At 42.4% G+C, this 23,223-nt stretch overlaps 1 protein-coding gene across 2 annotated transcripts; it reads right to left on the bottom strand.

Moving 5' to 3' along the window:
• Positions 1–1,604: 1,604 nt before the first annotated feature.
• POU1F1 (POU class 1 homeobox 1) lies at positions 1,605–22,147 on the bottom strand. 2 transcript variants are annotated; one of them, XM_065422818.1, is made up of 6 exons: positions 22,006–22,147; positions 17,100–17,249; positions 13,684–13,929; positions 8,363–8,527; positions 5,270–5,330; positions 1,605–1,818 (listed from the first exon to the last, which is right to left on the bottom strand). In XM_065422818.1, the coding sequence occupies exons 1-6, from the start codon at positions 22,145–22,147 to the stop codon at positions 1,605–1,607; spliced, it is 978 nt and encodes a 325-aa protein (XP_065278890.1). The 2 variants fall into 2 exon arrangements, with proteins under 2 accessions (XP_065278890.1, XP_065278898.1); XM_065422826.1 differs by having other exon boundaries at positions 17,100–17,171.
• Positions 22,148–23,223: the final 1,076 nt, after the last annotated feature.

Here is a 23,223-nt window from a genome sequence, read left to right as displayed (position 1 = left end):
TCATAACGATATATTTTCTTAATACAGGAGACTATATTCCTTAGTTTAACATGCCTAGGGCCCCTTCTTGGCTGTGCTTATGTATTATTTAAAGCACACCAACATAAATATGTTCTCCGTGATATACACTCACCTTAGTGACCTCAAATATTATAATCTCTTTCTGGATCTATTATCTAGTCATTTTCTAAATCACCATCACGCCTGCTTCATAAAAAATTAGTTTTGTATTTACCATTACCACTAATGTGCATTTCTGTAATTTTAGTCCTGGGAAAAAGCTTGAAATATGTACACATTAATTAGTATCACTGTAACAAATAATGGGAGCAATGTTGCTGCAGTGATCACGGGACTACCTGTCCCTTGAGTGCTGAAGTCACATTATTCCAACTCCCCTCAGTCCCTGGCTTCCTGGGAGGTGGAGCTATGAAATCATTTTGTCAGCTCTGCAGGACAGGAGAAGAGAGGACTAGAAATAATGATTTCTGCCTGTTCTTTTCTAAACCTCATTCTCCCCAGGGGAAAATGAGGTTATACTTGAGTTTTGATTTAATCAGGTTTAAAGCATTTAGAAAGTCAGCAAGACTTTCTGTAGCCTTTGGCAATCAGTGTAAAGGAAATGCCATTTCTGCTCAGCATCTGTCTAAATGGATTGGCTGTGTATTGAGAAATGTTACGCATTAGCGAAGGTGTCAGTACCTCAAGGGTCTTAAAGCTCATTCTACCAGGGCTAAGGCAGCAGCCAAAATGCCTCTGTAATGTTTCCATCCTAGAAATCTGCCAAGCTGCTACCTGGAGTCCTGGCCTCACAATTACATAGCAGTTCTCTTTTGACCAAGCAGCTACATTCGATGCTCCCTTTGGGAGGGCAGTTCTGCAGTCCTTGCTTAATAGAACTCAATACAACCCCATGAGGGTGGGCTACCAGCTAGACTCCACAAGAGGGAAGATGTAGAGGCCGCTTTAAAGAAAAAAGGCTGTTTGCCAGTAAGCAGTTTTTTAAGACGGGTAACTGTCTCAATTACCTGGTCACTTTCCACAGAGTTCAATGATGCTGAAGTTTAGCAGGAGGACCAGCCACTGATCACGCAGCCTCCTCCCTCAGCTCTAAATGTTTGGTGCTGGGAAGGGGCACTTCAGTGATCCCAACAGTTGTTGCTTTTCTAGAAGGTTTGTGAAGCTCATTGCTGTTTGGGGAGTGAGGGGCACATCACACAAGTGTGCATGTGCAGTCAACATTTTCACACACTACAGTACCAGTAAGTAACTTCTTTGTAATTAACACAAAGGATTTTATTCCAGATCTTTTGGGCAAAATTCACATTAACTAGTGAGTGTATTGTACTTATGGTGCAATTTGTAACACATTAATCAACTAATGCAGATTGAATAGTTGACAGCTAAGCAACCGTCTCCCCGGCACAAATACATATAGTAACAATGTTTCCAATCTTTTACATTAAGATAAAGCCCACTGAAGATATATTACAGTTAAAATTGACTAACTTGTAAAGGAAACAAGTGTTTCTGTTCAGACTGACAAAATACTTTTAAAAAAAAATCCTAAAGGCCCAGAAATCCTCAACTATGCACAGGAAACTTTACCGGCACTCGTGATGCTCCTTCATAATGGAACTAAAGGTGTTCTGGTGTAAACTTGTCTTCACTCTCTTTTCCCTTTGTCTTCGGTTGCAAAACCAAACTCTCACAACTTCCTTCTCAAGGTTAAGCCCCTCAGCCATCCTCATAATCTCTTGAGAAGAAGGCTTACTTTGTTCCCCAAAGTTTCTCTCTAGAGCTTCTTTCGCAGCAATGCTGGAAGAAGGGATAAATAAAAATGCCCCTTTTATTGACTTTGGACATACTGAGGTCATGGCTGCTATTTTAGACTAAGCTGCAATGATATGAACATTAAAAATATTGCACTAAAAAAGGCAAGAAACTGCTTTGCTTTCCCTCTCAGTAAAAACCTGAGTTTAAAGGGCATTATGGTTCTATGTTGCCATGGGCTGCAAAAATCTGATAGTATCTTTACCTTCAAGCCACACTGAAAATAATGACTTTATTATTTAGGGGTAACCCATTAAATGTAGTTCATGCAAGTTATATAGCACATGGCAGGCAACCTATCCCAAGAATCATCACACTCTCCCCAAAAGTCAGTTTTAGCCTACTATTTGCATTGCAGTAGAACCCAAAGGAGCTGGTACAGACAGCATAAAAGTTAAGTGCTATTTTCCTCCCATATTCAGACAGCGAGGCTAAATATAGGTGAAATCTGGCTTCTTTTTTTTTTGGTGCTGTTTATTGTCCCAAAAGAATAAGTCCCTGAAACGTGCTAGTAAAAAAGCAGTTAGGATGAAAAGCTTGATCTTGTCACACCTGGTTTTAGCATTAGCTGTATCTTTTTTTTTTTTTTTTTTGTCCACAAGAGGTCACTGTACACTTTATTCTAGATACGGAGCGTGTTTATTTCTGTTAGGTTCAAGACACTTCAGCAGAAATTCTAGTACTGGTGAATAACTTTGCATGTAACTTTAGAGTGCCCTTAGTGTAATTTCATTAGTAATGCATTTTCTTTTTTATGTTGGGCTAGTGATGCTAGCTAGCTGAAAATAAAATATAATTTCCCATATCCATATTATGGATAGTTTGATCAGGTCATACAAAGCTCCTGCACTGGAGTAGGCTAACTCACTTACTGTTTTTCATCTCCAGCTTCTATTTTATCCTCAAGAAACCTACCTAACAATTCTCCCTATCTTCAATGAGAGTGAAGTGCAGATAAGGTAGTGTACTCTCTTCCAGCTCATTCTTAAAGAGGTTCCCAAACTGGGTCCCCATGCTCCCCAAGGGATCAATGAAGATTTTCTTACTGTGTTCGCAGAGTGCCCCTTGCACAGTGTGTATACAAAACTGATCATTTATAGTGTGTAAGGAACCATTTAGTTGTACTGGCTTGCAAATCAAAGGTGTTTCATGGATGCCAGCATAGTACTGATGCATCAGGAGTGTGATAGCTGAGCAGCAGCATGCCATGTAGAATTGGAGATGTGAAGAGGTGTCTCATACTGGGACTATGACCTCTTCAGTAATTAGAAAAAGGGTCTTTGACTCTAAACACTAAACACCACGGATCTCTGAAGATTATTCCAGATGGCCACTCTCCCCCTAACATAGAAATCTAGAGTCATGCTGGTTTTAACAAAATTTTGGGCAAAGCTCTTTGCAATGATACTGGGATTGTATACATGCTAGTACAGGCATTGGGACAGATCTGTGCACTGGAGCCATTCCTGGGTGGTATCCAGGTCATCATAGTTTGGAACAACCTAGCAGAGAGGTTTCATCATGTTTAGCTAATAATTGGATCAAAATACATAATGTTATTGATGTATCATTACCCCTCTGATTTTGCTTATTTATGTATGTAAATACTTTTGTTAATGAGCTATATTAACAACAAGAGGACCCGTGCCCGCTCTGCTTCCACAGACAGAGGGCGCTGAACTCCATAGATGTGGGCCACCAAAGGTGCAAAAACAGAGAAAGCCAGCTCCAAGGGACATCGTCCCCACATTCTACCCTAAACCACGCGCCTCATACAGGGAACACACGCTACACCCTCGACGTCCACCAAGCACTTGCCTTTTATCTGCACCGCACTTGTGCCTTCTGCGCTTCGTCCTGCCTCTTCCTCACCGTTGCAGAATGCTGCTGGGGCCGCACCCTCTCTTCACAACGTCTCTCCCCCTGTATTATGGACTGCTACGCTCTCTCTCACGTCCTCCCACCCCCACACACCTCCCATCAGGGGTCATAGCCTACTCCATGCGTGCTTAAACCGTCACGGCAGTCTTATAAGGATGTTCCATGGCAGGACATTTGTTGGGAGGCCACTTGGTCCTCTGTCCACACTTTTACTGCCCACTATGCCCTCGCCCCTGCTGCAGTGGTGGATGCGGCAGTTGATCGAGCTGTCCTTCAGCCTGTAACTTCTGGTGAGCCCTCACGCCCACCTCTGCAATGAGTACTGCTCACTACTCTCCCACATTTGGAATCCACATACAGACCATCACTCGAAGAAAAGGTTATTTACTGTAACTGGAGGTTCTTTAAGATATGTGGTCCCCATCTGGATTCCAATATCCGCCCTCCAGTCCAGGCTCCGTTGCTTACTGGAGCAGCGTCAATCCTCACAGCCCCTTTAAAGCCTCAGATATGCCACACAGTTGATGCACAATGCACGTGCGGGTCAACGGACACAATTATGAACAGTTCTGGCGCACCGCGTGCATGCGCACCCACATTTGGAATCCAGATAGGGACCACACATCTCAAAGAACCTCCAGTTACAGTAAATAACCTCTTCTGCCAACAGGAGCTCTAGTCAAATCCCATTCACAGTCTCTCAGCACAAGCAGCCCTGGAATGCACTTCAAAACTGTATGACAAACACCTGTTGGAATATGACCTACAGTCTAAACACATTTTCAGTGATTAGTGTATATAGAAATTCTATAATGTATTATGTTCAATGCAAATTTATCATGTGTATGTACAAAATTCTTTGTTGAATTCTGTGGAAATGTTATTTAATGACATTTTTGGCACCTTTTGAATGCTTAAATAGCGGCATCTAGTGACTTTTTGGGGTTTCTCTGACAACTTCCTGCTATGTGAAGTTGGCAACCCTGCACTCCCTTCGCTTCTTTCTTTACAGCCTGTGAAAGCCACTCTGCAGAAGCTCCACAGGATCCAGATCCTTGGCTGAGGGAGGGGAAGATGCTCTTTGCAGCAAGCTTTTCCCCAGACCCACCAGGACTAACCACCACAAGTAATAGTAGAAGTAGTGCAATTGCTCCTGTATCATCAAACCTCCCACAAAGGAAGTTCAGAGGCTGTATAAGGAGCCAGTGGGGTACAGAAGCTTATTACTGAGTTGGACATCTAAAGGATGGGATTACCAGGGGTCATAAGTGGGTATGTTTTTTACAAACAAAAAGAGGGGGGAGGGGGGAGGGGGGGTTTGAAAAAAATTAAAAGGCTGAAGGTTTTGGTGCAGCTCCTTAATTGGTTGATAAATAGTATGAAATTTTTTGTGAAAATTTTCACACAAAATTTGTCCCCATTTTTCAAATTTTGATTTATTTTTTCAACCAGCTCTAGATAGGGCTTCTAGATTTCAAACCTAATAAGGATCTGAAAAAAAAAAAAAAAAAAAAAAAAGGACTTCAATACATACTTTTCTGAAGTATTGTATTACCTTATGGTGGTTCTGCGCTTTCTTTTCCGCTCATTCACGCCAACTTTTTCATTGTATAAAGCTATATTAAAAAAGGGGGAGTTACCTTCCATACAAGATTAAAACAAGTACAATAATTTCTAGAAACCATTGTTACCAGTCATGTTTTAATACCAGGAACACATGCCAGATATTGTTGCTGAATGGTCTGCTTTGAAACATTTCTCTGTGGGACATCTGGTGGCTGAATGTTGTAATTGCACTCTTCAGGAGTAAGTAAAGGTTTATGGGCTAGTCTACACTTACCGGGTAGTTCGACGGCTGCGGATCGAAGTTCCGAGTTCGATTTATCGCGTCTGGTGTGGACGCGATAAATCGAACCAGGAAGTGATCCCCGTCAACTGCGGTACTCCAGCTAGACGAGAGGAGTACCGCGAAGTCGACGGGGGAGCCTGCCTGCCGCGTGTGGACCGCGTCTGAACCGCGGTAAGTTTGAAGTAAGGTATGTCGAATTCAGCTACGTTATTCACGTAGCTGAATTTGCGTACCTTACTTCGACTTGGGGGGTAAGTGTAGACCAAGCCTAGGTTGTGAATAGTGCTGAAGGAACCTATCTATGCTGGTTCAAAGCAGATTCATTTTTTGAGTGTGTCAGAATCAGTCTGTACACAAAAATATTTCCTGTCCAACCCCAGGTAATGTTTCCCAGGGCTGAATCTTGTTGCAAACTCATAGGCCTGGTTTGGGTTTGATCAGAGGTTGTTGTTTTGGTTTGGTTTTTTTGCAGTTTTGTGCCAGTGGGTTTAATGGTCATAGTGGGAAATGTTGATGTAATTTGTTCCAAGAGATGCAGTTCATTTTCAAAATGCACTGGAGAAACACCAAGTCTGTTGGCCTGGATATCCACACACACAGGGCAAAAGAATTTGTACCCATTATGAACATGTTCCAAGAAGCCATTGCTGGCTCATGAATGTAGGCTGAGCTCACACAAGGACTGATTTTGGGTGCATCTGAGATTGCATCATTGGCTTTCTCAACCATGGGATGCTGTTCCGGGAAGGAGGATTGCTAGGAAGAGATGGGGTCCACCTGACCAAGAAGGGCCAGAGTATCTTCGCGTACTGATTCACCAACCTAGTGAGGGCTTTATACTAGATTCAAAGAGGCAGTTGACAAATGCCCACAGTTAAACAGAAAAAAGCTAGATGTTGTGCAGGACATGGAAAATTACAATAGGGTCACAGGAGCAAGAAGAGGGAAATTAGTGGGGGAATCTGCTCAACATATTAGATGCCTATACACAAATGGAAGGAGTATGGGGAATAAACAGGAAAAACTGAAAGTTAGTACATAAGCTAAATGATGACAATTGGTATCACAGAGATTGGTGGGCTAAATCTCAGGACTGGAATATTAGTTATAGAGGGGTATAGCTTGTTCAGGAAGGACAGTCAGTGAAAAAGGAGGTGGTATTGCATTGTACATCAAGAATATATACCCATTTATCTGAGGTTCAGAAGTAGATAAGAGGCAGACCATTTGAAAGTCTCTGGGAAAGATAAAAGGGGAATAAAATAAGGGTGACATGATGATATGGAATCTACTATTGACCATCAAATCGAGAAGAGGAGGGGGAGGATGCTTTTCTAGAACAAACAACAACAGGCAAAAGGGGCAGCTGCCCCGGGGCCCGGCGATTTAAAAGGGCCTGGGGCTTCTGGTGATGGCGGACGTCGCTGCTACCGCAGCAGCAACCGGAGCCCCAGGCCCTTTAAATTGCCACCGGAGCCCCAGGCGGCACAGGCCGGGCAGCGCTGGCTGGGGGAGGCTGACCCCCCCATCCCCGCCCCTTCCACCCCAGGCCCCGCCCCATCATTTGTGGTTTGGAGGAGGAAAAAGCAGGCAGGAGTTCACTGAACAGATAAAAATGTAGGGGTTAAATAGCAATGGTAAAAACTACTATAACAATGGAAGTATCTTCTTACTTACACATCATTTCTCTTTTCTTAATGATCAGTAAAGTCATTTTGATAGTGATAGAACATACATGATCTGATTTAATCCAATCTAGTGTGTAACTAGGTCCTCTGTCAGTGGCACTCCAGAACATATTGCATGCCTTAGGAGAAGCTTTGATTGGGAGATTAGAAAGGATCAGCCATCTTGGGGCCCAGATGAGAAATTCTGTCCAAGCTGAGTTGGATCCTCAATAGGAAGGAGTCAGCTATACTGTATATGAAAGAGTCACATGCTCACCTGTTTTGGTCATTAGGGGAATGTTACAGTGGAGAGAGGCTTTGGATCTGGATCTGCTTTCTTCTAACCCCCAGCATACCATCTGCTGACGTGCAGAACCTCAGCTACATGATTAAGGCCAAGGACCACACACTGCCAGAGACTCTCCTCATCCTGAGCCAGTTATGTGCTGGGCAGGTCTTCCGATGTAATTTACAACAGCTAACCTATTCTAAATCATGTCCTAAACCATGCCTCTGCCACAGAATCCCAGGGGCTCATCCAGCAGCTGGGGTTTTGCAGGGCATAGGGAAGGGGATCCTTCAATGGCAAAGAGCAGATGTCAACACGCCCATGATAGCCCCCACCCTACTACTGTTATAGGGGGCTTGGTGTTGGCTAGTCACATTCCTTTTCCCATTGCCACAGCCCTTACAACTGTAGTAGGGAGCAACATCAGCACTCTGCCATTGGAAGATCTCCTTATACCAGTGATTCTTCCACAGCCAGCTATGCTGTCTTTTGGACTAGCATTCAATGGTAGTGCATCAAAAAACAGCTGCCCTGCACCTCAAGATCTGGGTTAGTTTGCATGAATAGGCTTGAGGGAAATGAGCGACATATAAGAGAGTCACATCTCTCTAATTTGTGCCGGCCACACGTTTTTGACAGGTTTGCTTCCCTCTACCCACGACACAGGCATCAGTCCTACTGAATTTAATGCATGTACTGATCCTACAATATTTATATTCAACTTCCCCACCTGAATAAACAAAAAGCTGGACCAGTGGAAGTTATACCCTACTAGCCATCTTATACATTAAAGAGCTTCTTATAGGGGTAAGACTAAATTCTAGGGGTATTATAAATATCTACCTCCTATTTGTTCTGCTTCTTCCAGCCACTTGGATAATATCAATTTCAGTTTGCAGGCATTCTTGAAGCTTAGCTGCAAATTTTCAAATCGGCAAATAGTTGTTTGACTGAACTCAGAGCCATGCACAGCTGCCAGGGCTTCTCCAACGTTTGTTTGTGTATAGCCTGTCAAAAAGCAATAAAGAGAAAAAAAAATTGAGTAACCTAACCTGGTTTGTTTACATTAAGACACATTCTGCCTTGGTCACTGCCCCCAAAACACACTTTTTGGCAAGATGCCTTAAGCATTTTCTTTGACTGTTTTTGATCTGACATCAGTCTTACTCTGCTGTAACTCTCTTGACTTCAGTGGAGTTCACAAGTGTAAACAGATGAGATGAGCATCCGTCCCCATGTCTATCATGAGACACATGCAATTTGACCAGTATGATAATACAGGCAGGAAGCAACAGCAAATGGTCATGCAGTAATTCTGCACACAGAATTACAAGTTTATTTTAATGTTAGGGGTCTGATTTCAACCCAGAAAAGAAGAACAATTCAGAGTTAAGACTTAAAAATCTAAGAATATACACTGATTTTTACTCACACCATTGTAACTTCTGTGACTGCTGCTTCTCACAGTAATCATTATTGTCCTGTTAAATCTCGTTTACCCTCAGTTTGTTGTGTCCACCTGCTGATTCTCCTCATATACTTGGATTGTAAGCTCTATGGGGGAGGCTCTGTCTTTTCATTATGTATCCGTACAGTGCCTAGGACAATGGGGCCCTGATCCATGAGCAGAGGCTCTAGGCACTGCCATTATGCAAAGAAGAATGTAAACAACAAAATAAAGCACAATTTCCAATCCCATTTCCTGGGTTGGTCCTTTCTCTCACAGGCCTGGGCCACACCTCAAAAATTCGATCGACCCAGCTATGTTGCTCAGGGCTTGAGAAAAATATCATTCAGTGAGCGCCGTAGTTAGGTTGGCCTAATCCCCACTGTAGACACAGCTAAGTCTTCTTCTACCTCCTCCCCATAACGGGCATAATCCTCAAGGTGCTGAGTGTCTTCCCCTCCTATTGACATTAGAAAGTAGTGAGGGTGCAAAGTACCCTCACAGTATCAAACCCTCTGTCTGTATTAACATTAACATTTTGCCCTAGCAGGGCACTGTCCACTTCAATTTAGGCTGTTGGTACATCCCATTTTTATTAATGGCACTAAGACCAATCCTGCAGTCTCTATTCAGACACATCTGTTTAAGTCAATGGAGTTTTGAGTGTTCAGGAATTCAGGATCATGCCACCGTAAATAATTACTACTGAAGTACTCTTGGGCATAGGTCAGTGGTTCTCAGACTTTTGTACTGGTGACCCCTTTCACATAGCAAGCCTCTGAGTGTGACCCCCCCTTATAAATTAAAAACACTTTTAATACACCTCTACCTCGATACAACGCTGTCCTCAGGAGCCAAAAAACTTACCGCGTTATAGGTGAAACCGTGTTATATCGAACTTGCTTTGATCCACCGGAGTGTGCAGCCCCACCCTCCCCCGAGCACTGCTTTACCACATTATATCCGAATTCATGTTATATCGGGTCGTGTTATATCGGGGTAGAGGTGTATATTTAACACCATTATAAATGCTGGAGGCAAAGCGGGGCTTGGGGTGGAGGCTGACAGCTCGCGACCCCCCATGTAAGAACCTGATGACCCCCTGAGGGGTCCCGACTCCCAGTTTGAGAACCCCTGGCATAGGTAATCTTGCCCTTTCTATGACTGACAGTTAAATAGTCAGGATATACAGCAAAACAGCACTGGTCATAAACACTGTTTCAGACAGCATACCCTTGCTCTAGCCCTCATTTCTGTACTGTAAATGGATGGTAATATCCCTGTAGCTGTAGAGATAATACAGATGACTGTTACAGCCATATAAATTACATGCTTTTATAGAGCTGTGTTTTACAGTGGAGTTGTGTCATATTCTGTAATGATACAATCTACTGTTATAGGAGATAATGTAAAAATGATAACTCTTAATTCACAAAGTGAATTTAGTACCCATGAGGGCTGGATTTGCAGTGTTTGACACACACAACATCGTTTTTTTTCAGTGCAGCACAGACAGGACCAAGCTTCCTCACTCTACCCCACCAGTGTTTTTCCATCTTGTCATGGAGGGAAATCTATAGGGGTGATTGGGATAATCCAGCACCAGTGCCCATTTAATCTTTGTATGGTACTGAGGCTGCCAGTGAGTGTGATGTGGACATCTATCCACCAGAAACCAAGGTGAGATCATCCACACATTTCACATCATCCCCAAGTAGTTCTCAGATGGTAACAAACTGGTCACCACGATACTCAGCAGTGGTTAAAATAAATCTAAAACTGGAGGGGGAGTCCTCAGTTTTGGTTGTTGTATGTTGTACATTGAGATCATTTAGTGAAATGAAATTGCGTCATCATGCGTGATGGGACATGGCCCGGGGACAAGGGAATGCGTGAATCTGAGAGAAGTCCAGGTTCCCAAAGAGCAAAACAGAAGTGCATGTATGTGTGAGAGATAGGGCATGGAGCTGTCCCACCATCTGCCCCACCCCACTCCCCCCACACACACCACACACTATGCAGTTCCAGGTAGAGAGAAGGAACTGGTAGGGCCACTCTGTGCCCCCAGGGTTCCAGCTAAGGAAGGGGAAGCAGCTGGCAGGCCAGCCTGTATTTCCCAGAAGAGGCAGGATAGTTTGAGGCAGGAGGCTCCCTCCCTTTCCTCCTCTGCCTTCCAAAGGAGGGGAGGGAACTAGCCGGGGGTCAGGTGTGAAGAATCAGGCAGATGCTGATGGGGTCTCTCAGACTGAACAATTATTCTCCTCCTGTCAAGTGCTGGGGATACTCCACTTACTGATAAAAGGGCTTGGAGAAAGCCACCATCTCCTCCCAGACTCTGAATTCAGATTTTTCTGCTTGAAACATGATCATTTCAACAGCCAGCAAAGAGGCAGGAGAAGGGAGACCTCGGTTCCCCCAAGACGTAGGGGCCTCTCCCTCAAAATAGGGTGACCAGGTGTCTGGTTTTCGAGTGGAACACCTGGTCGAAAAAGGACTCTGGCGGCTCCAGTCAGCACTGCCGACCGGACCGTAAAAAGATAGGTCGGTGATGCTGCGGAGCTAAGGCAGGCTAATCCCTACCTGTTCTGGCTCTGCGCTGTGCCCTGGAAGCTGCCAGCAGGTCCAGCTTCTAGGCAGAGGGGCCACAGGGCTCTGCGCTCTGCTCCCATGCCGAGCACCGGCTCTGCACTCCCATTGGCTGGGAACTGTGGCCAATGGGAGCTGCGGGGACAGTGCCTGCAGGCAAGAGCAGTGCGCAGAGCCACCTGGCGTGCCTCTGCCTAAGAGCTGGACCTGCTGGCTGTTTCTGGGGCATGCAAAGCATGGAGTCAGGACAGGCAGGAAGCCTGTCTTAGCCCCCCCGCTGCACCCGATTAAGCACGTGCCCCAACACTGAGCCCCACCATCCTCCCCCATCCCTGAGCCCCCCCAAACCTGGACCCCCCTCCTGCACCCCAACCCCCAACCCAGAGACCCCTCCCTCACCCTGAACCCCTCTGCCCCACCCCTCATCCTGGAGCTGCTTCCTGCACCCCAAACTCCTGCCCCAGCCCGGAGCACCCTTCCATACCCTGAACCCCTCATTTCTGGCACTACCCTGGAGGCCACACCCCCAGTTAGAGCCCTTACCCCCTCACGCACCCCAACTCCCTGCCCTAGCCCAGTGAAAATGAGTGAGGGTGGGGGAGAGCAAGCCACTGAGGGAGGGGGAATGTATAAGTGGGAGCATGGCCTCGGGGAAGGGGTCGGGCTCGGGTGTTCGGTTTTGTGCGATTAGAAAGTTGGCAACCCTAGTTTTCAGCTGTGTTCTCCCAGGCTTTTTCCAAGGCCTTATCTACACACAGTTACACTGATTTAACTAAGGCCTGTGTACACACAAAATTTGTACTGATTTCACTAAATCTGTTTAGAAATTCTTGTAGTTAAGGCTGTATCTATGCTACAGAGACTATGCTGACATAGCACCGTATTGTAGATGCACTGCACGCTAGAACGAGGTTTTCTGCCAATGTAGTAACACCTTCCCAAACAAAGTTAGTTATGCTGCCAGAAGCCCTCTTTCATAAGCACAGCTGTATCTACACTGGGGGTTTGTTGGCACACTACATTGCTCAAGAGTGTGGGTTTTTTCACATCCCTAACTAAGGTAGCTCTGCCAATATAGGTTTTACGTGTAGCCAAGCCCTAATCACTGCAACTCCCTTCAATTAAGAATGAAGTATCAATTTTGTTTGTCAGCATGAAATTCATTTCAGCTATATTAATATAAGCCGAGTTTAAATCCACTTCAGAGTGTCCACACAGGGGTTTTGCCCCAGTTTAAATACATCTGTTTTAAAACCAATTTGAGTTAAACCAGTGCAACTGCGTGTGTAAACAAGTCTTTACTTTAATTCCTGCATACTGGTGAGGGGGTCACCCTATATGTATCAACTGGATATTTAAAGGAAAAAACTTGGGGTACAATTTTAAAGGAAGGGTTGAAGACTAGAGCTGGATGGAAATTTTCCATCTAAAATGAAAATGGCTTTTTGACTAAATGGAAATTTATTGCTACAACAGCTGCTTTCTTTTTTAAAAAATGGGTTTTATATAAAAAAAATGTATTTTTTACTATTTTGGGCAACCAAAAACTTGGTGAAAATGAATAAAATTTCACTTTCATCAATTTTTCACAGGATAAAAATCATTTCCTGTTCAACTCCATTGAAATCACTTTAAAATGTGTCATTTTGTATCTAAATCATACCTTAAATCGGCCTTACAACTTGTACAATGGCCTTGGTGAATAATTTTTGACAGGCAAAGTATCCTTAGGTTTTTCACTATCATAGTAACAAGTAGCTTTTGTATCCGGTTTGGCAAATTTCCATGACAATCCTGAAAGGCTGAATTAAATGCAACTTTACAGTATGATTTGTGTAATTGATCACGCTTTCCCCTAGAATACAGCTAGTCCAGGTAACAATAATTTGCTCTCAGAGGCAGACAGAAGTAGTAGATACAGCAGAAAGTTTTAAAATCACTTACTATTATTGCAAAAAGCTTGAGGTAATTAATTCTAAACAAGTCTTCTAGGTATGGAGAAAGCTTGGTAAATGTGAGGCAGGTTTTAAATAATAAAGCATATCACATAGACTATAATATAAAAGATACAGAAATAATTGAGCTTTCATTTGGATTTTCAGGCTATAGTTGGCTGGTAGAAAGCACATACCTAGCTTAATTCTCCTCAGTTTGAACTCATTGGCAAACTTTTCCAGTTCCCTGATTTCAGGGGAATCCATGTCTATTGGCTCTTCAACAGACTTGGTTTTTCTGCGGAATTCCTGCTTGAAGTCAGTGGCTGCGGGATCATCTCCAAGGATAGACTGGTGCATGGGAGTGAAGCCATGCCCCAGAGCACAGGAACTGGCACTCAGCGCATGTTCAGGGAATTTATAAAGGCAAGGGGCCAGGCCACCTGCATGAAGCCAAAAAACAAATTTGATATAATCATTCTCCAGCATTGCATAATAAACCTTTGTGCCAACTACCAACTGTTAAGCTTTGTAATATTACATACTATAGAGAGGAAGGACTATCCAGTGGTTAGGGTATCAGCCTGGCACTGAGGAGAGCAGGGCTCAATTCCCTGAACTGTTACGGTTTGCCTCAGTTCCTTATCTGTGAAATGTGAATAATAGTACTATGTGCTATGAAGTGTTCAAATACTATGAGAATGAGGGCCATATAAGTACCTTGAGATAGGGACAGGTACTCAACCGGTCTAAATTAGCATCGCTTTCATTGAAGTAAATGGACCTATGTCAGTTTACACCAGCAGAGGATCTGGCCCATAGTCTTTGTTAGCTTTCTGCTACCAACAATACTACTTTATAAACTACATGTGAGATGCAGATTCGGTACTATATGCAACCAATTTCAATGGGAAATTTCCTTGAGTAAAGAGTACAGGATGAAGCCTAATGAGTGATAAGATCATCACATTATAATTTTAGAGATGAAAGTAATTGCACAAGGATGAACTACTTTATGCTAAATTTTATTCACTGCTGGACTTCACAGCGCCATTTAATCAAGATCAGGTGCCCTTTGTGCTGGGCACTGAACAAACAGGGAGACTCCCTGACCCGAACAGACAATATTTGATATCTTCCACTGTTGCTTGCATTGGTGTTGTAGTGGTGTCGGTCCCAGATTTTAGAGAGACAACATAGGTGAGGTAACATCTTTTATTAACAACAAAAGTGAGTCCGATAAAAGATATCACCCACCTTGTCTCTCTGAAGTGACAAGGCAGACAAAGCATGGGAGAAAAGAAAAATTCTTACCCCCATTTTAGAGCTGGGGAATCTAGAGAGTAATTGACTTGCCCAGTCATGCAGTCTGTAGCCTAGTCTGGAAGTGAACCCTCATCTCCAGCCCAGCATCTAAACCACAAGACCATCCTTCCTTTCTCTTCCTTCTCTTTTGTTCTTCTTGTCTTGTTCACTGCCTAGATTACATCCTCCAGAGAGCTGGGAATACAATGGAGGTTCTAACCCTAGTGATATATTAAGTCGCATGCAGTATGACTGTGAAAAGGGGGAGAGAGTTGTTAAATGTCTGAAGGGAAAAAGTCTAAACAAGAGAAGGACTTGCCTTGCAGAGTGCTGACTCCATTCACCACATTGGGATGGGGCATGCTGCAGGTCTGTAAAATGCGACTCTGGGAGAGACTTGCTGATAACATCTCTGGGGTCGCAGGCTTGATGCCTAAAAGGAAGTGGAAAAAAGGAGAGACTGCAGCAACATGGAATTCTTTTGGTGTAGAAATAGGTTGATATTTCTGAATGGAAACCCTCATCATCTAATGATTCTTCTTCGGTGGACTTCCCATAGAGATCTGAGCAAGAATTTCTGTACCAGAGACACAAGAGGAGACAGAGAAGCAGGAGCATTTGGCCATGTGAAGAAAGAAAGAGTCTTACATGCTGTCCCAGAAAAGTCTACATGAGGAAACATTCACCTATGCTGATTTATTTTTACATTTTCCCTCCTTCTCAATTGAAATAAAATGCTGTATTTGATTTTGGATTAGTTTTGAGCCATAATTATTACCTGGCAAGTCTCTTCCCCTGGCATCATTACATTATTTTGCTGGTTGATACTTGACTTGAACACCTTTATATTGAACAATTTATCTTCTCTCTTCAGTGTGGTCTCTAGAGAACTGCACTGGGTGCTAAAACATCTTTACAAGTTACATCATAAACTCTATTGATCCTCTGTGTGAAAACAGTTCATATTGCTGCATGAGATTTGGAAAAGCATAAATTGAATTAAGTGATTTCTCTTTGGCCTTCACACACATTTCCTTTCACTCTGAAGGACTGACATTCCTACGTCAGCTACTGTATCTCTGTGAAAAGAAACCACTCCTGATGTGTTTACTCTGGTTGAAAGCAAGTTGTTACTACTCAACATAAGTACCTATTTCAAAGCTTGCCAGCCTGTTATTAATCATAAAACCTGCAGCAGTATCTGCAAGACTAATGCTTCTTATACCTACTAAACGATGTCAGGCACCGGACATTTCCCTTGATGTTTCATAACAAGGTATAGTGGTGTCACACATACAGTAGCCCCACTATCACATAACAATGTGATTTTAATTGAGAGTATAAGGGACAATCCTGATCACCCATAGCTATCAGCTGTTAAGGTGTGACCTCACCCTCTTTGTTTTGTATCACTAGAGACTGGGAGGGAAGAACAACATGGGGGTAGGGAGAATCCAGAAAATCCCCTTTTCATTTTTTCTTCCCTACCTGCTCCAAGTCAGCTTAGAATCATAGAATATCAGGGTTGGAAGGGACCTCAGGAGGTCATTTGGTCCAACCCCCTGCTCAAAGCAGGACCAATCCCCAGACAGATTTTTGCCCCAGATCCTTAAGTGGCCCCCTCAAGGATGGAACTCACAACCCTGGGTTTAGCAGGTCAATACTCAAACCATTGTATTCGAAGAAAGGAGTGGGGACTCTGGATTGAGAAATAGAATGTTCACAAGCCAAAATCTGAGTCACAGTTAACTGAATGTTTGATATCTTGTCACAAGTTTTATGAGTACCAAAAATGGCACTACATTTATTTTTGTTTCTTTAATTGATCTCACCCTGGGTGGATGATTCTGAAGCAGCTCCATCCTGTGCTGAATTTATCTCACTGAATTCGATAAAAATTTCATAATCAGTCATAATTTTTATTATTTGTACTGCATAGTGCCCTGAGGCCCCAACTGAGATTGGGGCACCAGTGCACTGGGCACTGTACACACATACAGTAATGGCAGAAGACAGTTCCTGCCCCAAAGAGCTTCCAATCTAAGTGCACAAGACAGACGATGGGTGAGAGAAAGGAAGCATTATCCCAGTGTCACAGACAGGGAAGTGAGGCAGAGAAAGTAAGTGATTTGCTCAGGATCCCCAGATAGAGGAGTGAACCCAGTTCTCTGGAGTCCCAGTCCAGTGCCATAACCATAAGGCCATCCTTCCTCTCATTAACCTCCATTTCCTCAGCCCCTCTGAAGGAAAATTCCCTCAAACAATCATGCCAATAACTAACCTGTTAGAGTGAATGAATATCTCTTACCTGCCATCACCCCATAGGTAGACTGTTGGTTTCCATAATGACAGGAAGGGACTGAATAATGAAGACCTGTAGATGTGTTTCCCAAAGTCGCCATGGAGAAGTGCACGTAGGAACATTTAGGAGTATGGACCAAAGACAAAACAGACGGGACTGGTAAGAAAATGTATGAGGATTCAAGATACATCCTTTCAGTCCAGAGGCAGAGAATATCTTTGTACTTTGTTTTTGTCTGCATGCTAACCATTCTACACTGCTTTTTAACTCTCAAGGTAATTCTGTAGGAAACAGCCTACAGTAGGTGCTCATGCCTCAGCAGAAAACAGGCTAGCTCACTTTTAGCCAAGAGCAATGATTTATCTTGCCAGGTCTTAATTTATTATCTCAAATGTAATAATTTAGGCATCCTGACAAGATCTCTTCTTTACATGTGTATGGAGATCAGGCCCCCAATATTGTTCCATCTATTTTTACTTTAATCCAGAGGTCGGCAACGTTTGGCACGCGGCTTGCCAGGGTAAGCACCCTGGCGGGCCGGGCCAGTTTATTTACCTGATGACGCGGCAGGTTCGGCCGATCATGGCCCCCACTGGCCGCGGTTCGCCGTCCCGGGCCAATGGGGGCGGCGGGAAGCGGCGCGGGCGAGCGATGTGCTGGCCACAGCTTCTCACCGCCCCCATTGGCCCGGGACGGCGAACCGCGGCCAGTGGGGGCCGCGATCGGCCGAACCTGCCGCATCAGCAGGTAAATAAACTGGCCCGGACCGCCAGGGTACTTACCCTGGCGAGCCGCGTGCCAAACGTTGCCGACCCCTGCTTTAATCTTTTCTAAGTTCTTGAAAAGCCCATCAGCCCCTAAAATGCAAACCCTAAAAGAAGCATATATAACCAAGAGGACAATTTTCTAGGTAGGCTAAAGCCTACATTTGCGCATGCAGTGATTTGGGGCACTCACCTGAAGACACCTTAAAAGGGCCTGATTTTTAGAAGTGCTGAGCACCCACCCTCTGAAAACCAGGGCCTTTTAAGGTGTCTCCAGATGGACATTCAAAAGTACAGACATGCAAAACTTTGAAAATTTAGGCCTAACTCAACATTTTGCAATAGCAGCAGCAATAGAGCCACAAGCATTTTGTCTAAATGGTTTGCACAGGAGCCTGGCAGGCAGCAGGATGGCTGGCAGGCAGAAGTTTGAAGAAGAGAACAAGGAAACAGATTCCATTGTTTGCTTGGCTACACTATTATGTATCAGGCATCTCAAGAAATCAGGTAAGGGTTTAAGCAGCAGCATGACCCTCAATAATAAAATTATTGGTCATGTAGGGCAGCATTTCATGCTGACAAAATATTCTGTAAAGTTTTCTCTATCCCCAAATGTTGGGCTATTGCTGGTCAATTCTGTGAATAAAAATATTAATAATTTTGGCTGACTCTAATGAAGAGATTGAAGGTTCAGATCTCTGCTCCGTAATGTCTCGTGTCAGCATCCCAAAAATCTATCATGCATTTCTGCATGCATGCAAGCAAAACAGGATGTCTGGTTTTTGAAGTTGTTGTATATTAAAGATACGTGGAGATGTGCTAAATCACACAGAATGAGAATATACCGTCTCCTTCTAATGGCTGATACATGAAAGAAGTTTATGAGTCTGTTGTTGCTTCCAAATAATGGATTTAGCCCTCTCCCTCAAACAATAGAGAGACCACGCTTTTGACCTTTTCAGAAATTCACCTTGCTTCCAAATGGCCCCAGCAACACTGAATCCTACATCAGGGTTCATTCAGGAACTTATGACAACTCAAACTGGGTAGCCCTAACTGTAATTTCAATATTAGTTAGTGGGATGGCAATTCAGTGGGCTGAGTTAATTGAGTTTGTGGTATTTGTTCATGTCTTGTTGGACATGCGTCCACATCACAGAAAACCTAGTCACAAATCAGCTCCTGTGTTGGCAGCCGCAGCAGAGCAATCAAGGAAAGGTAGACATGAGAACTGCACGTAGGGTGACCAGATGTTCCGATTTTATAGGGACAGTCCCAATTTTTGGGTCTTTTTCTTACATAGGCTCCTATTACTCCCCACCCCCATCCCAATTTTCCACACTTGCTGTCTGGTCACCCTAACTGCATGACTTGGTTACTATTCATGGCTAATCCTTCTACATCAAAGCTGAAGCATGTTGCTAGAACAGTCTGGAGAAATTTGCACTGCTTTCATCCTTGCTCTGGGACTAAAAGGAAAAATAGATACAAACAAGTGGATATTTTTAAAGTACTGGATTGTATATGAATTGTCTCTAAGACTACAGAACTATGTTGGTTTCTTTGATTCTTCTGAATTGTATAAATGCACAAAAGGATTTCTGCAGTATAGCAAAAATGCTAACAATGATCTATGAAATTTTAATAGTTTACAACATTGTTATTATCATGGTCATCAAAGTTCAGATATTTAGAACTACACTAATATAGTTTACATACACGTTTTGCACTAGTATAACAATGTTAGCTGAGGGAGGAGGCGGCGTGATTTTTATCACCAATGTAGTTATACCAGTACAGCGGCTATTGTTGACACAGTTATACTGGTATAAGGGGACCTTAGATAGGTATTGCTTATTCTTCTTTCCATATGGGAATAAACTATACTGGTAAAGCACATTCATACCAGCAAAACTGCATCCACACTAGGGACTACTATACTGCTTTAACTACACCAGTATAGATAAAGCTGTACAACTTTTGTGCTTAGACAAAGTCTTAAAGACTTATTTTGAATTACTTGTTTACTGTTGAATTTTGCCAATCTGCAGTTTGCTAATCCACACATCCCATGATTTTCAGACATAAAAGACTGACATTTCCAACTTCCTGGCAATATTTGAATAGCAGATGCTGGAGTGAAGTCTTACATTGCTAAGATATTTTTTAAAATAAAATCTATTCCAGAACATATCTTTAATAATATATATAGCATACAGATAACATATACTTGTCTAAAGTTTATGATGCACTATCTTTGCTTTTGTGTGTGTGTGTTCACTTACATGCCGATTAGCAAAATTAATTCATATGCAACGGAGCTACAAGGCCCATACGCATGGTGAGGGATTTTGTCATTTTAAAAAAATAATTATATAATGATTCAGTGTAAAAATCCTTATACATTTCTTTTTTGCACAAGTTCTTTACACGGACTCACCATAGCACTATGTATTACAGTTCTTGCCATCTGTATTGAAAACTTAGAACCTTTCCCCTAATACTAATAAATGTTCTCTCTATTATTGCTTTCTTTGTTCTATGCAGTGTTGTAGCTGTGTTGGGTCCAGGATATTAGAGAGACCAGGTGGGTGAGGTAATATCTTTTATTGGACAAATTTGTGTAGATGAAAGAGACAACCTTTCAAGTTATAAAGAGTTCTATTTCATTTCCCCCTTTTCCAGACCTGAAGAGTTCTGTGTAGCTCAAAAACTTGTCTCTTTCACCAAAAGAAGTTGGTCCACTAAAAGAGATTTCCTCACCCACTTTGTTTTTCTTTGTTCTAGGACTGTATACTGGCATTCTTGCTATGGGTAATAATACAATAAAATAGAATGTGATTCTGCATTTCTTATTAGGCAAAATTTCCATTTACTTCAGTGGGATTTGTGCTTTAGGAAGGACTGCAGACGTGGGTCTATGATTATTAAACACTAAAGCATAGACTTAGTAAAAGGATGCGGTGATATTTTCAGCCAACATGTGTTCATTTAATTCTTTACTTTGGAGCATGTCAGAAAAGAAACAATTCAGAAAATGCTACCATAAAATTGATATAGAAATTTGTCCTCTTTTCTCTAATTTAAGTTAGCCTATGTTTTTCTAACAAGCACTATGAAACATTTTGAGCCCGCTATTTAATATGCAATCATGTTGTCATCAATACTCTCAATTTTCTGTGGAGTGTGCTGTACTTAGGTGGTTCATTTTTCTTCCAATTGAAAGATGTTACTTCCAGTATGCTTAACATGAGATCATCGTTTTATTGAAGACATCAAGTAAAATTCTCCCCTCCATGGAACTCAATTTGAGTCATTGAGTTAGCTGAGATTAATATTTAAGTTCTCTCTATTTCTGAACTTTTATTTTCATTCATTCGAAAGAACAGAAATGCCAATGAGATAAAACTCCAGTTCTGTACATTTTCAGGTAGCAAGCACATTTTCTGTCTCTTAGGAAACATTTGATTTTTGTTCAGTTTTAACATATAGTTGAAGTTAATCATACTAAAATTCCTAGTCAGATAAATGTACCAACTTCCAAAACACAGAAGGATGGGTCCGATGCACTTAAATAACTTGGCGCTTTTGAAAATCTCACCCAAATCCTAGTGTCTTTACTCAGCATTTATTATATTTATTAAAATGTTAATTTTCCCATTAATGGGTATTTTTCCCAGCTAATGCCATCAGCATCTGCCTCATTTTAAGTATATCACCCATTTGAAATCATACATTTAGATATTTATAAACTGCAGTTTCATAGGCAAAATATAATTTGGTTTATTTCAGGAGACGTTTGTCACTGAAGACTATTTTGCATTACAAAAGTTTGATAGTATTTGTAGCCAGTACATCACTGTGCTGGTAAAATACCTCATCCTAATCCTATAACAAATTTAGAGAGAGCTACAAACTTGGCTAAAATGCAAACATTTTAGTCACACTAGATGTATTCATTTTTACATAGCCTTGTGAAAACTTTCCTGCTTGAAGGTAGTCCCTAGTCACTACAGAGCTGATACGAAATAGCTGTTCCTGTGTTTCCCTATCTCTGTGTTAAGTTTGGCAACATTTACAGAAAGAGGGTAAAGCATTTAAAAAGAAAGATAGTTAACAAGAGTGTAATTGTTCTAGTAAAAAAGTACCTGTAGATACGACATTGGTAGCATGGTTGGAGACGGGCAAGCATTCTGCAGCGCTATGATGCATTATCAGAGGCAGAGCGGGAGAAGAGTCAGAATTCAAGGGGACGAAGGTGTCGGCTGAAGTAAATGCTTGGCAACTCATTCCCACAAAAGGAGAAAAGACAAAGAAACACCTTCCCCTATTTTCTAACAAAATATATCCTTATTGATTAACAGCAGTCAAACTCTATTCCAGTTCTCTTAACTTGCATATATACATAAACAAGGGCTCCAGAGCACAGGGAGGTCGTGTGCAGGTATTTATACCACTAGGAAATCCCTTTATCCATGTTAATGTTCTTTCCCCAGCAGTATTGCTATATCAGCCTACAGCCTCCTTCCTTCCCACCCAAACATAATAGATGCCCAATTAATGGGGGGAGAAGAGGGAAACCAGAGACGCGATTTGACAGATACTTTAAATCAGGCCTTTTGTGAAAGAACAGTAATCAGGGGGGGAAAAAGGTGTCTCCAAAGTTTGTAGAGGTGAGGCAGGTACGGTTAATACTGAATAGCTTTCCATAGCTAACACCTGCTTCAAAAATCTCACTCGGGAATTGTTTTGATGGCTACTTGGCAGAGAAATCAAATGAAAGTCTATGAAAGAATGTATAGAGAAATTAATCTAAATTAATCGAATGCCAAGAATTTGCACGAATGTCAGCTGACTCGTCACATTTGCCTAAATCAGTGCTATACACCATAGAATGAATATCTAGCAAAGAGGCTCTGAACTTGACATAAGTAAGCATAAACTGCTAAATGTTTATCTAAGCTAATTTATGTCTGCTCTTGAAAAGCTGTGTACACAATATTTTAAGATTCTGAAAGAAAACAACAAATACTAGAAATTTAAGCATTCATACATTTATTATTTATTTGTTCTATCATAGCGCCTATAAGCTGTAGTCAAGGACCTGGACCCCGTTGCGCTAGGCTCTGTACAAACACAGAACAAAAAGATGACCCTTGCCCTAACGATCGCCTTTGCAATCTAAATATTTCGTTAGCATGAAATTGCAATGGCCACATTACTCAGGAGTAGTAAATCCCCCAGGGAGTTCGGCGGACCATCCCAGAAAAAGTGTGGGGAAAATCCTTATACCATACCACACAATCCTATATTCTGTAAATACCACATTTTTATAGAAAACACACTGAAATCAATGCAACTATGCA

This window comes from Emys orbicularis, chromosome 1 (assembly GCF_028017835.1).
Source record: "Emys orbicularis isolate rEmyOrb1 chromosome 1, rEmyOrb1.hap1, whole genome shotgun sequence".
Lineage (NCBI taxonomy): Eukaryota > Metazoa > Chordata > Testudines > Emydidae > Emys > Emys orbicularis.
Note: the sequence above shows the minus strand (reverse complement) of the source record. Positions and strands in the feature narration are given on the sequence as shown.

Bases quoted from the DNA above. Each gene is read 5' to 3' on its own strand.
- POU1F1 (XM_065422818.1), bottom strand. From the start codon at position 22,147: ATGAGTTGCCAAGCATTTACTTCAGCCGACACCTTCGTCCCCTTGAAT. The intron at 5,331-8,362 runs GTAGATATTTAT...TTTTTAATATAG, and splicing joins AGAAGCAGAACAAATAGGAG to CTTTATACAATGAAAAAGTT. The intron at 1,819-5,269 runs GTAATACAATAC...CCCTTCTTCCAG, and splicing joins AAGCGCAGAACCACCATAAG to CATTGCTGCGAAAGAAGCTC.